Genomic DNA, 12,401 nt, shown 5'->3' on the forward strand with positions numbered 1-12,401 from the left:
TTTTCTATTAAAGTAAAATGATTAATTCAACACACAGTCTTTCATTTTTTACTCTTCAACAAAATGAAAACATAGCAGCAGAATTAAACCTGAATGGATATTAGATATTGATTAACCAAACATAATCATTTAGTTTTCCAATAACAAGGACAAGCAATGAAACGTTCTGTCTCTGTTGCAGGTAACCGGACTGTGATGAGTCTGTTTTCACCTGTCTGACTACCTACCGAGGAGGGTTTCATGCCTCAAGTCTCTACGATGGATGAGGATACACCGACGCTGAAGCCCAGACGCATCCAGAATCAGAACGTGATCCATCGCTTGGAGAGACGAAGGATCTGCTCTGGCCGACCCGGAGCTCACTGGTACCGAGTGCGCTGCTTCCACCAGAACGTGTTCCCTAACTTCACCGTGGTCAACGTGGAGAAGCCGCCTTGCTTCCTCAGGAAGTTCTCACCAGACGGACGCTGCTTCATCGCCTTCTCCTCTGACCAGACATCTCTGGAGGTAGGAGGCGACATCTCACTTCCCTTCCCTTCAAACACAACAAATCAAATCAAACTTTGTTTATAAAGCGCTTTTCCTGCCAAAGGCAACGCAGAGTGCTTCACATGATGAAAGCAGGTTTCCACACGACAAAGTAAACACACTCATCATCACTATCTGTCTCACACACACACACACACACACACACAAACTCCCTAAATCCTATTCAGGTGATCCTCGGTTTGCAGACGAGTTCCGTTCCTACCGCTGCAACGTAACCCGAAATTTTGTCGGATTTTTGTCTTTAAATGCCACATATTGTCTCCATGAACACTAAATAACTCCCTAAATACACGTATTATACATCATATTCATAGAAAAACATTCAGGCAATTAAAATATGCACTGAGGCATCGTCTCAGCCTCCGGGTCATGCGTCGTAAGAGCTTATATGGACCCTCGTAACTTTCAAACTTGCTCTATTTTTTTATCCATCCATCATTCAAACTGCTTAATCTGATCAAGGGTCGCGGGGTCGCTGTAGCCTATCCCAGCAGTCTCAGGGTACACCCTGGACAGGTCGCCATTCCATCACAGGACCAACACAAAGAGACAAACAACCACTCACGCTCACTCCTAAGGACAATTTAAAGTAACCAATTAGTCTAACATCATGTCTTTGGACGGTGGGAGGAAGCCGGAGAACCCGGAGAGAACCTACGCACACACAGGGAGAACATGCAGACTCCACACAGAAAGGCCACTTTTAAAGCCTCACCCCAGCTGAGGATTGAACCAGCGACCTTCTAGCTCTGAGGCCACAGTGCAGTCCAGCTTTATTTCTTATTTAATTTATGTTTATTTAATTAGTGTTAGGGCTGCTCGATTCTGGATAAAATGAGAATCAGGATTTTTTTTGTTTAGAATTGAGATCATGATTCTCTCACTATTTGTTTTTCAATATAAATATTTATTGCACGTTTTACCGGCACATCAACTTTGCAACAGCGGACACTGAAAATAAAAACAATAAATGTCTCTCTTGTCTTTTTCTTACACACACAACCTCTGAATATTTTTAATAGTAACATTTTTTTCTGTTCATAATGTGATGAGAGGTCGGTGTGTTTCTTAAAATATAAACAACAGGAAAGTTGGACACGAAGCTTCACACAACAGTTCTTTGGTTAAAGATATTCTGACATTTAACAATGGAGGACAAAAGTGATTTATGCAATGTGGGTCTAAAGATATTCAAAATCTACTTTTTTAAAGTCATAACCTATTTCAATGGCAAAATAAGCCTATTTCAAAAACCAAGAGAAAAGAGTTCATTCATAGTACTTAACATATTTATGGTGGTTTTTACTCACCTTTTGTTTCTCCCACAACATTATTCCTCTCTCCTACAACGTCCATTACATCACACAGGTATGGCCAATTATGCAAGTTAGGCGATGATGTCATTCAGCGACTTTTACAACAGCCTATATCTACTTTCTTTACTTTGGACCAGCAAAGTGACCCAAAAGACACACTTTGGCAGAGTTACTGTTACAGAGCTGTCTGTTTGTTTTCTGTAGTTTTCTTTCTTTTGATTTGTTTTTAGTCAAAGTAGAACAGGAACATTTGTTGGCAAAAACATAACTTTTTAAACTACTTACTGGATATAGTTTAAACTGGACATTAACCATCTAAATGGATCAAATTTGAAAATGAGATCGTATACGAGTATGAATTGAGATCGCGATTTTTTAAACGATTAATTGTGCAGCTCTAAATAATGTCGTAAAGTCGAAACGGCATAAACCCGAGCATCGCCTGTCTTCTGTAAGACAGAAGCTAACGAAGTCAGAAACGTCTCTCAGATGGCTCCGCTTTAACAGGCTCAGCTGGTTTTCTCTCCTAAACAACACGCGATGAAAGGAATCTTCTGCTCACAGATTTATGAATACCAAGGCTGTCAGGCGGCTCAGGACCTGCTGCGAGGTCAGGAGGGAGAGACTCTTCTGACAGCCAATGACCAGCGCTCCCTAAACATCCGAGGCCACTTGTTCGGGCGCTTCTTCTCTTTGCTTCATGTCACTAACGTGGCATCAAATGGCGAGCACCTGAACCGGGAGTGCAGCCTCTTCACAGACGACTGCCGCTACGTCATCGTGGGCTCGGCCGTTTACGTCCCAGAGGAGCCGCCGCCGTATTTCTTCGAGGTAAAACCTCAACTTAGGACAAGTTTCACCGATGGAATCTTGAGTTTTCTGACTTCTTTCCACGTTTGATGCTCCACCAGGTGTATCGCAACAACGAGTCAGTGACTCCCAACCCTCGGTCTCCTTTAGAAGACTACTCCCTCCACATCATCGACCTCCACACCGGCAGGCTGTGTGACACCAGGTCTTTTAAATGCGACAAGATCATCCTGTCACACAACCAGGGCCTCTACCTCTACAGGAACATCCTGGCTGTGCTGTCGGTCCAGCAGCAGACCATCCACGTGTTTCAGGTGAACAAAGTCCCAGTTTAAAATGCATCGAAGGATCTCTGCTTCTCTGCTGTGATTTTTCTGGTGATATTCCACCAGAATAGTTTGTTTTTCAGCCCAACGTTTCAGTTCATCTGCTAAAAGTGCCGCTGTTCCCTTCATGTCTCTGTCAGGTGACTCCTGAAGGAACGTTTCTGGATGTAAGGACGATTGGTCGCTTCTGTTATGAGGATGACCTCTTGACTCTTTCAGCCGTGTATACAGAAGCTCAGGCAGAGAGCCAGCCCGGCTTCCCCCGCCTGTACACCGACAAAACCATCAACTCTCTCAAGCACAGGCTGCTGGTCTACCTGTGGAGGAGGGCGGAGCAGGATGGCAGCGCTACTGCCAAGAGGAGGTAAGAACCGTCACCAGTTTTATTTTGCTGGTTGGCACAGGGGATGGGTCTGCATACTGGCACCTCGCCTTTTAAAAGCATCATATGTTCACAAGCACATCTCCTGAAGCCGTCGTTCTCCAACTTCTGGAGCCACGATGCTTAAACCTTCCTATTCAGAGGAGAAAACATTGTTTTATGGTGGATTACATCCGTTGTTCCCAGTTGGAGGTCGGCAGATCCTGTTAGGGGTCAGATAATTGTAAATTATAGTAAAAATAAATTTTGGTTCTTTATCAGGATAGATATTAAACTGTTAATGCAAAGATAAATCTGTAAAATTAGCACCTTCATTTTGAACATGCTGACACATAAATAAAGTTAATATACACATCATGCTAAACCTCTCATTTTGGGCATTTAAGCGCTTCATTCTGACAGTTTTTCAGTTTAATATTAAAGTTAAAGTAGGTAATGTTGCTCAGAGACATTTATATTTACTCTGGGTGAAGTGGTTCCTCGTCCTGATAGTAGTCTGTACATTCTGTAATCATGAACAATAAGAAATATAGTTAGACCCCTCAGTTTACTGTAAATCTGTAAAAACTCTGACCAATCAAAACGTTTGGACTGAATTGAAGTTTTTCATTTCTTATATTTTGGAAGCTTCTTCCCCCTCCTCCCCCTCCCCCCCCATCCTCCCCCTCCAGCAGCTCATACCTGATAGTCACACCCTGCATATAAACAGCGTGTTAGGATGAAAATACAAAGTAGTGAAGAAAAACTCGGAAGGCAAACATGAGAAAATGCAGGAAGGATTTCCCGACCCGGCTCGATTTATTTGCCTCCTCCTGCTAAACAGCCGAGAAAGAGAAAATCGTTGGTGGAAAAAACTGCGAACTAGAAAAACACTCGGAGAACGCAAAGCTCCGCCACGACCTTTAAAAAGTTCCTGGATCCAAACGGTGATCTGGATCGCCATCAAAATTAAATCCGCTCTTCTTTTTCACATTTCCAACAAGTCCTGAAAATAAAATTAAAATTCATCCATAACCTTTTGAGTTATCTTGAACACAAACAGATAAACGCCGGTAAAAACACAACTTCCTTGGTAGAGGTAAGAAAAAAGCCTCGGATCTAAATTGCGATTTTCACAATTCTCCAATATTGCTGATTATTGTAGATTAAAAACAAAAAAAAAATTTATAAAACTTTTTTTTGCTAGTTATTTTTCCTAATTTCAGTTAGGAGAAAACAACACAGTAGCCAGACCATCATTCTGCTGCTATATAGAAGACAAGTAAAAAGATCAATAAAAACAATAAAAATGACCACATTTTATAATGTATTAATTTTATTTATTGACTTTTTTAACAAAAAAAATTGATTTTAAAGTTGTGGGGAAAAAAATCTAGATTTTTTATTTTTCGATTCCATTTTCCCAGTGTGTATGTTATATTTCTTTGTTAGTTTTTCTGTAAAAGCAGACAAACACCTTCAGATCCAAACAGACGCTGCTTTTGCGTTAGCTGCAAGTGAACGTGTTGCATTTTGGGTAATGTAGGCAAAGAAAAGGGAAACTTATCGCTGTGATCTTAAATTGACAACATTTGAATTTAGTTTCGTTTTAATCTGCAGGTTTTTCCAGTTTTTCGATCAGCTGAGGAGGTTGAGGATGTGGAAGATGCAGCTGCTGGACGAGCATCACCTCTTCATCAAATACACCAGCGAAGACGTGGTCACGCTCAGAGTCACAGACCCCTCGCAGGTGTGAGCGCACACACACACACACACACACACACACACACACACACACAGATGAGCTTGCGCTGGGAATTCCTCCCTCTGCGCTCTTTGTGGCGCTGCCCTGGTTTCCTCTTGTCTGTCTTCTGCTGTTTGTGCTGCACAAAAGAAATTCCTCCTTGGCGTCTCCCAGGACACGTTTGTCCTGCAGATTCTGTTCAGTCCTGCGACTCATTAACACGTAATTAGTTATCTTTATGTCTGACCTGTATGCTGAGTATTTATTACGGTCTTTCCAAAGGCAAAAGGAAACATTGTCTTATTTATTTATTTATTTTACAGGAGAAATTCTTACAATAAAGAAACTAAATTCGCTTTGTCCTTTTCCTCTCAGCCTTCCTTCTTCGTCGTGTACAACATGGTGTCCACTGAGGTGCTGGCCGTCTTCGAGAACACCTCCGACCAGCTGCTGGAGCTGTTTGAGAATTTCTGCGACCTGTTCAGAAATGCCACGTTGCACAGCCAGGCCGTCCAGTTTCCCTGCTCCGCTTCATCCAATAACTACGCACGGCAGGTCCAGCGAAGGTACCTGCAGCACGAATGTCCCATCTTCCCATCAGATTACCATATCCCACATATTTTTCTGACAAACTGGCATATATTAAGGTGTGAGCGTAATCGCGCCGACAGTCTGCTGTCTGCTTGGTTTCTGAATGAAAGAAAGGAGTGCAGCTGATGTCATGCAGCTAAATGTCAGGGAGAATATAAAGACGGTGGTGAGCAGCAGGGATTGCCTGGAGGAAGAGGAGAGGAGAGGAGAGGGGAGGGGAGGGAGGAGCTTTAGGATGTAATCTGGATGTAGAAGAGGGACATTAAGACGGTCAGCGTGGCTCCAGCAGCGGTGATTGAATTTGGCGGTCGGACTCGGCTACTTTGGGTGACACCATCCAGAGTAGAGGGTGACGCAAAGGGAGGAGGCGGTGAGCCGATGAGCAAGAGGGGCAGAAAGGGGATAGTTTGATCCAGGAAAGGAGCTTAGAATTGGATTTTAGAGTGGTGAAAATTGATGTCAAAGAGAGGGACAGGCGATATTGAAAGCTGGAGAGGACATTCAGGAAAGCAGGTTGGTAGCAGCGCTGCAGCTTCAGCTCAGAGGGTTCGGGTTCACCTTGAAAGCAGGACAGGATGAAAACTATGTGAAAGCACGTTTTAAAGGGTGGAAAAAGGAAAAGAGGGGCCACAGCAGAGAGAGCGGGAAGTGCTGGAAATGGGCAGCCAGAGCAGGAGGATGAATAAAACGCCTTCATTTTACAACTATTTTTCACTTTTAAATGGAGCTTTTGAGTGGATATACTTACAGAAAATAAAGTTTGCAGCGTTACGAGGAAGTTGTCACGGATAACCAATGTCTGCACTGATGATTCCCTCCACGTGTGTGTGTGTGTGTGTGTGTGTGTGTGTGTGTGTGTGTGTGTGTGTGCCTCAGATTTAAAGACACCATAGTGAACGCCAAGTATGGCGGCCACACCGAGGCGGTGCGCCGGCTGCTCGGTCAGCTGCCCATCAGCGCCCAGTCGTACAGCAGCAGCCCTTACCTCGACCTCTCCCTCTTCAGCTACGACGACAAGTGGGTGTCGGTGATGGAGAGGCCGAAGACCTGCGGAGACCACCCCATCAGGTGCTCGCTCGGGGTTTAATGATGGAAGAAAATTTAATTCTTTTATTTTGAAAGTAATTAGACCGAAAAAACCAAAACAATGTTACATTAAGAGGGAAAATAAATGTTGGGAATGAATTAAATTCCTTTATTTGAATATATTCCTTTATATACTTGAAAATAACAGTAAAAGTCAAAACAAATGAACAAGAAAAAAAAACCCAAAACAATCTTTCAATTGCTGAACGACACAATGCAGATAACATGCATGGGAGAGGTAGAAGCCAAAAAGGCTGAAAAGCCCTCTAAAAAATAAATAAATAAGAAAACAACTAAATACTAGGTTACTGAAAAAGGAAAATATAATAAAATATAATGTTGAACAAAAGACCTCCTATTTTTTCTACTTTAGTCAGGGTAAATACTCAGCCATTAATTTCCATTTTAGTTGATTTTTTTTATACGCGGATAATGTTGTTGTTGAGTCCCAAAGATTTAACTGTCTGTTCCATAGTTTAGCATCCTGGTATCTCATTGCTAATTGAGCACAAAATGTTTTATAAAATGACAGATGGAGACATAATTTTGCTGTCTGTCTTATTTTATTTTATTTTATTTTATTTTATTTTTAATTTAATTTAATTTAATTTAATTTAATAAAAAAATAATCTTTACATAGGAAGGTTAATCATTGTCATATAGTGCTCTAAAAACAAACATACAGGTCAGACGAATGTTAATATCAGAAATATTTTTTTAGATTTAAAAACCAAAGGTGAACTTGAGGCATTGGCTTTGGAAAGAGTTGCTCTCCGAACCAACTACTTTCATAATATGAACATTTTATTAAGGAGGTAGTGAAAATACTACCACACACTATATTACTATAAATTCCATAGGGATAAAATAATATAATGTTAAAAGACATTTATAATGAACTAAATTTCTTAACTTACTCATGATTTTGATGGATTTAGTTACGTAAATCTGAACATGTTCAACTTGTTTGTTCTTCCGTGTTTTCTGTCTGAGACCGACAGCTGGGGTTCGAGTATCTGCCGACACAGAGTACCGATCCGACACCCAAAGAGGTCTATTTAAGTTATCATTTAAACGATGGACTTTGATGTATAACAGTGCGGTTGCTGTAATTCACTGGCAGACAATAGATTAAACAGTTAAAGCCAGTTAACACATGAAGACAATGCCGAGTGAACGACTTTCATCAGAGAATTTAAATGTAATTTATATGTAAAATAATCTTGGAATTAGACTTAAAGGGGACATTTTCCATGACAGACAGGAACTGGTCATAAAAAACTATGAATTTTAAAACGTTACTATTTTTGCGATGATTTTCTGATTAAAGAAATTTCTGACATTTCACTAATAAACTCCTCGTGGTCTTTCACATGACAGCAACCCAAACGCTTTGTGAGGTTGCTGGTGGTAAATTTGGCGGCGTTGCTGCGCGAAACTTCAACCCGGCATATGAGACACGTTGCTGTTTTCCTGGTGGGATTTTTGCCTGAAAAATAAAACCAAATTACTGACATACCGCTACATGTTAGCACGACTGACTCACGTGCAGCAGCTTCTTCACCCACCAACTTGCACTTCTCTGTGAGTGATCAGTGAGTATTTCCGATGCTAATATCAATATTAGTTCAACTCTAGCTAGTGTTTAGTACTTTGGCTAATTTGCCATCTGTTACTTATTTAGAAGGAGAAAAAAAAACCCATAAAGTTACTTCTGTCAAATTCTAACCAATCACAGGGTCGGACCATAGACTGTATAAAAAGATGGATGTAGTCTCTGTGACGTCACCCGTAGGTTTCTGAAAAGCTGAATTGAAGCTCGGTTGGCGGATCCTACCATCAACATCTTGGCAGGGGCATGCGTGTCGTCTCGCCCAGAAAATACAAATATGGGCAAAGAGGTGGAGCTGAGAGGGGGTCTCTGAGCGTCATGGTGGATGATTGACATCGAGCGAACTCTGAGCTGCCTGTAGCTACGAGCTAACAGAGCTAACCCGGAAATAACGGGAGCTAACCAGCTAATGGAGGAAAGCGGGATAAAGCTAAGTCACGTTGTTAACCGGCTAAAAACCACGGTTGTTCTACGTTCTTCTGACTTGAAGTGGGAGATTGGTACCTGTCAATCAAAAGGACACGCCCCTAAATATGCCAAATGTCGAGAATAAATTATTTTTAAATGGTGGAGTTAGAAAAAAAATTCACTCCCCCCACAGTTGTCATGAAGGTAAACCTGACCTATTAAACCTAAAATGGATTTTTGAACCAGGCTGTAAACTAGTGGTGAGAAAATCGAATCGAAAAATCGAAAATCAGAATTTTTTATTTCACAATTTTACAATTGATTTTTTTCTGGTTAAATTTTTTTTTATTTTTTTTTTTTTTTTTATTAAATAAATTTAATTCACCATAAAATTTTTGTAATTTTCATGAGTTTTATTGATCGTTTTACTTGTCTTCTTGGGCAATATAGCAGCAGAATGATGGTCTGGCTACTGTCTTGTCTTCTCCTAACTGAAATTAGGAAAAATAACTAGAAAAAAAAAGTTTTCTAAAAAATTTTTATTTGTTTTTAATCTACAAAATTCAGTAATATCGAACAACTTTATTGTTTAAATTGGGTGCCAATTCAATTTAAATTGCAATTTAAATTGAATTGGCACCCAAAAAAATCTGAATTGGGATAAAGGCATATTGTCACAGCCCAGCTGTAAACATATTTATTTCTGCTGTGAAGTTGGGGATTCGTTCTGTTTTGCAGCCCCTAGTGGATGAAGGGGGAACTGCAGTTTTATGCACTTCCACATAGGCTTCTCTTTTAACCGCCAGAGGTTGCTGCTTGGGTCGGACTAAGTCATCCCAATTGTTGCAACTTTGCTGCAACATGATTTATAATTGTTTATAATTGTGCTCCATGTAAGTCAACCAACCACCCGACGCTCACCCCTGCTTGCAGCCCGTTCATGCAGATGTACTCCCTTGGGATTGCTCGGTTTGTGATTACGTGTTTACGGATATATGGCGCTTCCTTCCAAATTTGTGCTGTAAACATGGAAAAGAAACTGCAACATACGGCTCCAACCCCATGCTCGGGTGAGAGGCCACGTTTCAGCGTCAAGAGGAATGGTTTGTTTTAAACTTTCAGGCCGAATGAGATCAGACTGCTATGGATTTAACAACCTAATTCTCAATAATAACCTGTAGTTTACTGAGCATTTACAGTAAATAGTTCACTCTAATGAAAATGAATGGAAGTTGGCGTTTATTTCGCACATCATGTACAGTTAATAACCCAGTCTCAGTGATGAGCTACGCATCGCATCCGTTGAGGTTTAATAGCTTGTTACTGCTGAAAGCCGTGCAGTAAATATGTAGGAAGCTTGTACCTTGTTGCTGACTTCGATCCAGGTGTCGATGTTTCTTTGGCCAGGCAGTGTGTTCTGGTGTTACTTTACACCCAGCATTGTCAATCAAATGTCTTGTAAAGAAAAAGTAGCAAGAATTAAAAACGTTAACCTTCAAAACTTCATACATAGGAGATACAACTGAGAGTCACTCTGTCCAGTTCTGCTCAATGAGCATAGAAAGACTCTATGAAACCAGGGATCCCCAATCCTGGTCCTCGAGGACTGGTGTCCTGCAGGTTTTCCAAGTGTTCCTTCTGGAACACACCTGACTCAGACTCAGACAAACTTTGCACGTGTCTGCTATACACACACTGATTTGAATCAGGTGTGTTGCAGCAGGGACACTTGGAAAACCTGCAGGACACCGGTCCTCGAGGACCAGGATTGGGGATCCCTGTATTAGCTGGTTTCATCCAGCTGAACGAGCCTCCGAGTTTTCCCACAACTTCTACAATGTTTTCCCGTTTTATCCGTCATGCAGTGGTCGTCACATAAAGCCACAGATTTTAGTTTTTCTGCCGCGTGAACAGACAGAGGTCCTGGTGAAGGTTTCTTTTGGCCTTAGCCACAAGAGAAGACACCAGACAAGGAGCCTCCGGAGCGTCTGATCAAGCTGTTCTGATTGTCTGGTTATAATCAGAATTCAGACAGTTTCTTCCTGAGGAAAGCTCTGGTGTCTCAGCAACATGACGGGTGTGCTTTGTGCTGCTGCTGTTAGCTCGTTTCCCCCAACAGAAGAAGCATCGGGCCGCGGTGTGTAGACCTAAATCCCAATAAAACACATTCACATAAATACTGACAGGATTTTACAGCAAGTATTTAGACTATGACTGCTCTGCTTGCGTCCTCTTTGGCTTTGTGTTTCGGACATCTCCTCCGCTGCGTTTCAACAAGTTAATCCGTTCTTTCAAGGTTTTCTAGGCGGACTTATTGCCAGCGATGTTCTTCAGTATGTGACAGAATAGCTTTAGTGATTTATTAAAAATAATAACATAAACCTAAGATTAAATATGAGTTTTAGTCTGTAAACTTCTTTTTATTGATGTTATAGGATTATTCTTAGGTGACAAATTAAGAAAATATTCAATTTTCTCCCGTTGCTCCTGCAGCGTCTCAGACTCAATTATTGTTCATTTCATTCTGGAAATGGAAAATTGTGTTTGGCTCTGGAAAATCATCCACTAAAAACAGACGTAAAGGTGGTGGAGCAACACATCCCACTGAGATGAGTAAAGCAGAAACACATTATAAAATGACATATCTCTGTGTGTGTGTGAGACTGACTTCTACATGTCTCACATGTTTTTTTAAAACTTCTTTTACACTTTAACTCTGATGATGTGCTATTTTATTTAAACTGTTATGTATTTAGTCTTTCTTTTAACATCATTCAGGGACCAAAATACCTATATTTCACAATATTTCATGTCAAAACCAGCTTTAACGTGTATGTATATATGTGTGTGTGTGTGTGTGTGTATACATCCACCAGGTTTTATGCGAGAGACTCCGGCCTGCTGAAGTTTAAGATCCAGGCGGGCTTGCTTGGACGGCCGGTTAATCACGCTGTCCGCCGCCTGGTTGCCTTCACCTTTCACCCCTTCGAACCTTTTGCCATCTCGGTGCAGCGCACCAACGCCGAGTACGTGGTCAACTTCCACATGAGACACGTCTGCGCGTGACGAGCGTGCGTACGGAGGACAAACCGCAGACCTGCTGTGCTTCTGTTCGCAGCTGCACGTGACAGAACGACAGACATGTCCTCCGTCAGGAGCCACCAACCACTCCTTCCTCTCCTCTTTGCTTCACCATCACACCGGTCACTCCACCTCTGCCCCTCCTCCTCCTCAGCGAGAAGGCAGCAATTCTGCTTTTTCCTTTTAACCTCCTCTTTCCCCCCTTCCTCTGCAAAACAAAGCGGGGCCGGTGGGGAGGAGAGGCAGGAATAAGTGTAAATGGAGATGTAGAGAGAGTGATTGATGTGTCACGGAGGAGGGAGCTGCAGGTCGTCGCGGCTCTTAGAAGGAGCCAGAGGTGTTTTCTTTTTGTGCACATTCATGCCTGAAAAGCTTATCCAGCTGCTCCTCAACCAGAGACTCAGAGAGGTCATTTTACATGGTTTTTATTGTTATTTTTTACGCTTGTACATATTCTGGTCTAATAAAACTGCCTCATTTTCTTCTGTTTCTTTTGCTTTTTCTCTTTTACAAACTC

The 12,401-nt window shown here is 41.6% G+C and overlaps 1 protein-coding gene across 1 annotated transcript; it reads left to right on the forward strand.

Annotated features, from left to right (window-relative positions):
- Positions 1-258: 258 nt before the first annotated feature.
- det1 (DET1 partner of COP1 E3 ubiquitin ligase) lies at positions 259-12,171 on the forward strand (the record flags this gene model as incomplete). The annotated part of the gene is made up of 8 exons (XM_079255097.1): positions 259-507; positions 2,430-2,696; positions 2,777-2,989; positions 3,142-3,365; positions 4,983-5,112; positions 5,482-5,672; positions 6,574-6,765; positions 11,680-12,171. The coding sequence occupies 8 exons, from the start codon at positions 259-261 to the stop codon at positions 11,867-11,869; spliced, it is 1,656 nt and encodes a 551-aa protein (XP_079111223.1). The 3' UTR covers positions 11,870-12,171.
- Between the last annotated feature and the right edge of the window lie 230 nt (positions 12,172-12,401).

Source organism: Telmatherina bonti (assembly GCF_933228915.1).
Source record: "Telmatherina bonti genome assembly, chromosome: 2".
Classification (NCBI taxonomy): Eukaryota; Metazoa; Chordata; class Actinopteri; order Atheriniformes; family Telmatherinidae; genus Telmatherina; species Telmatherina bonti.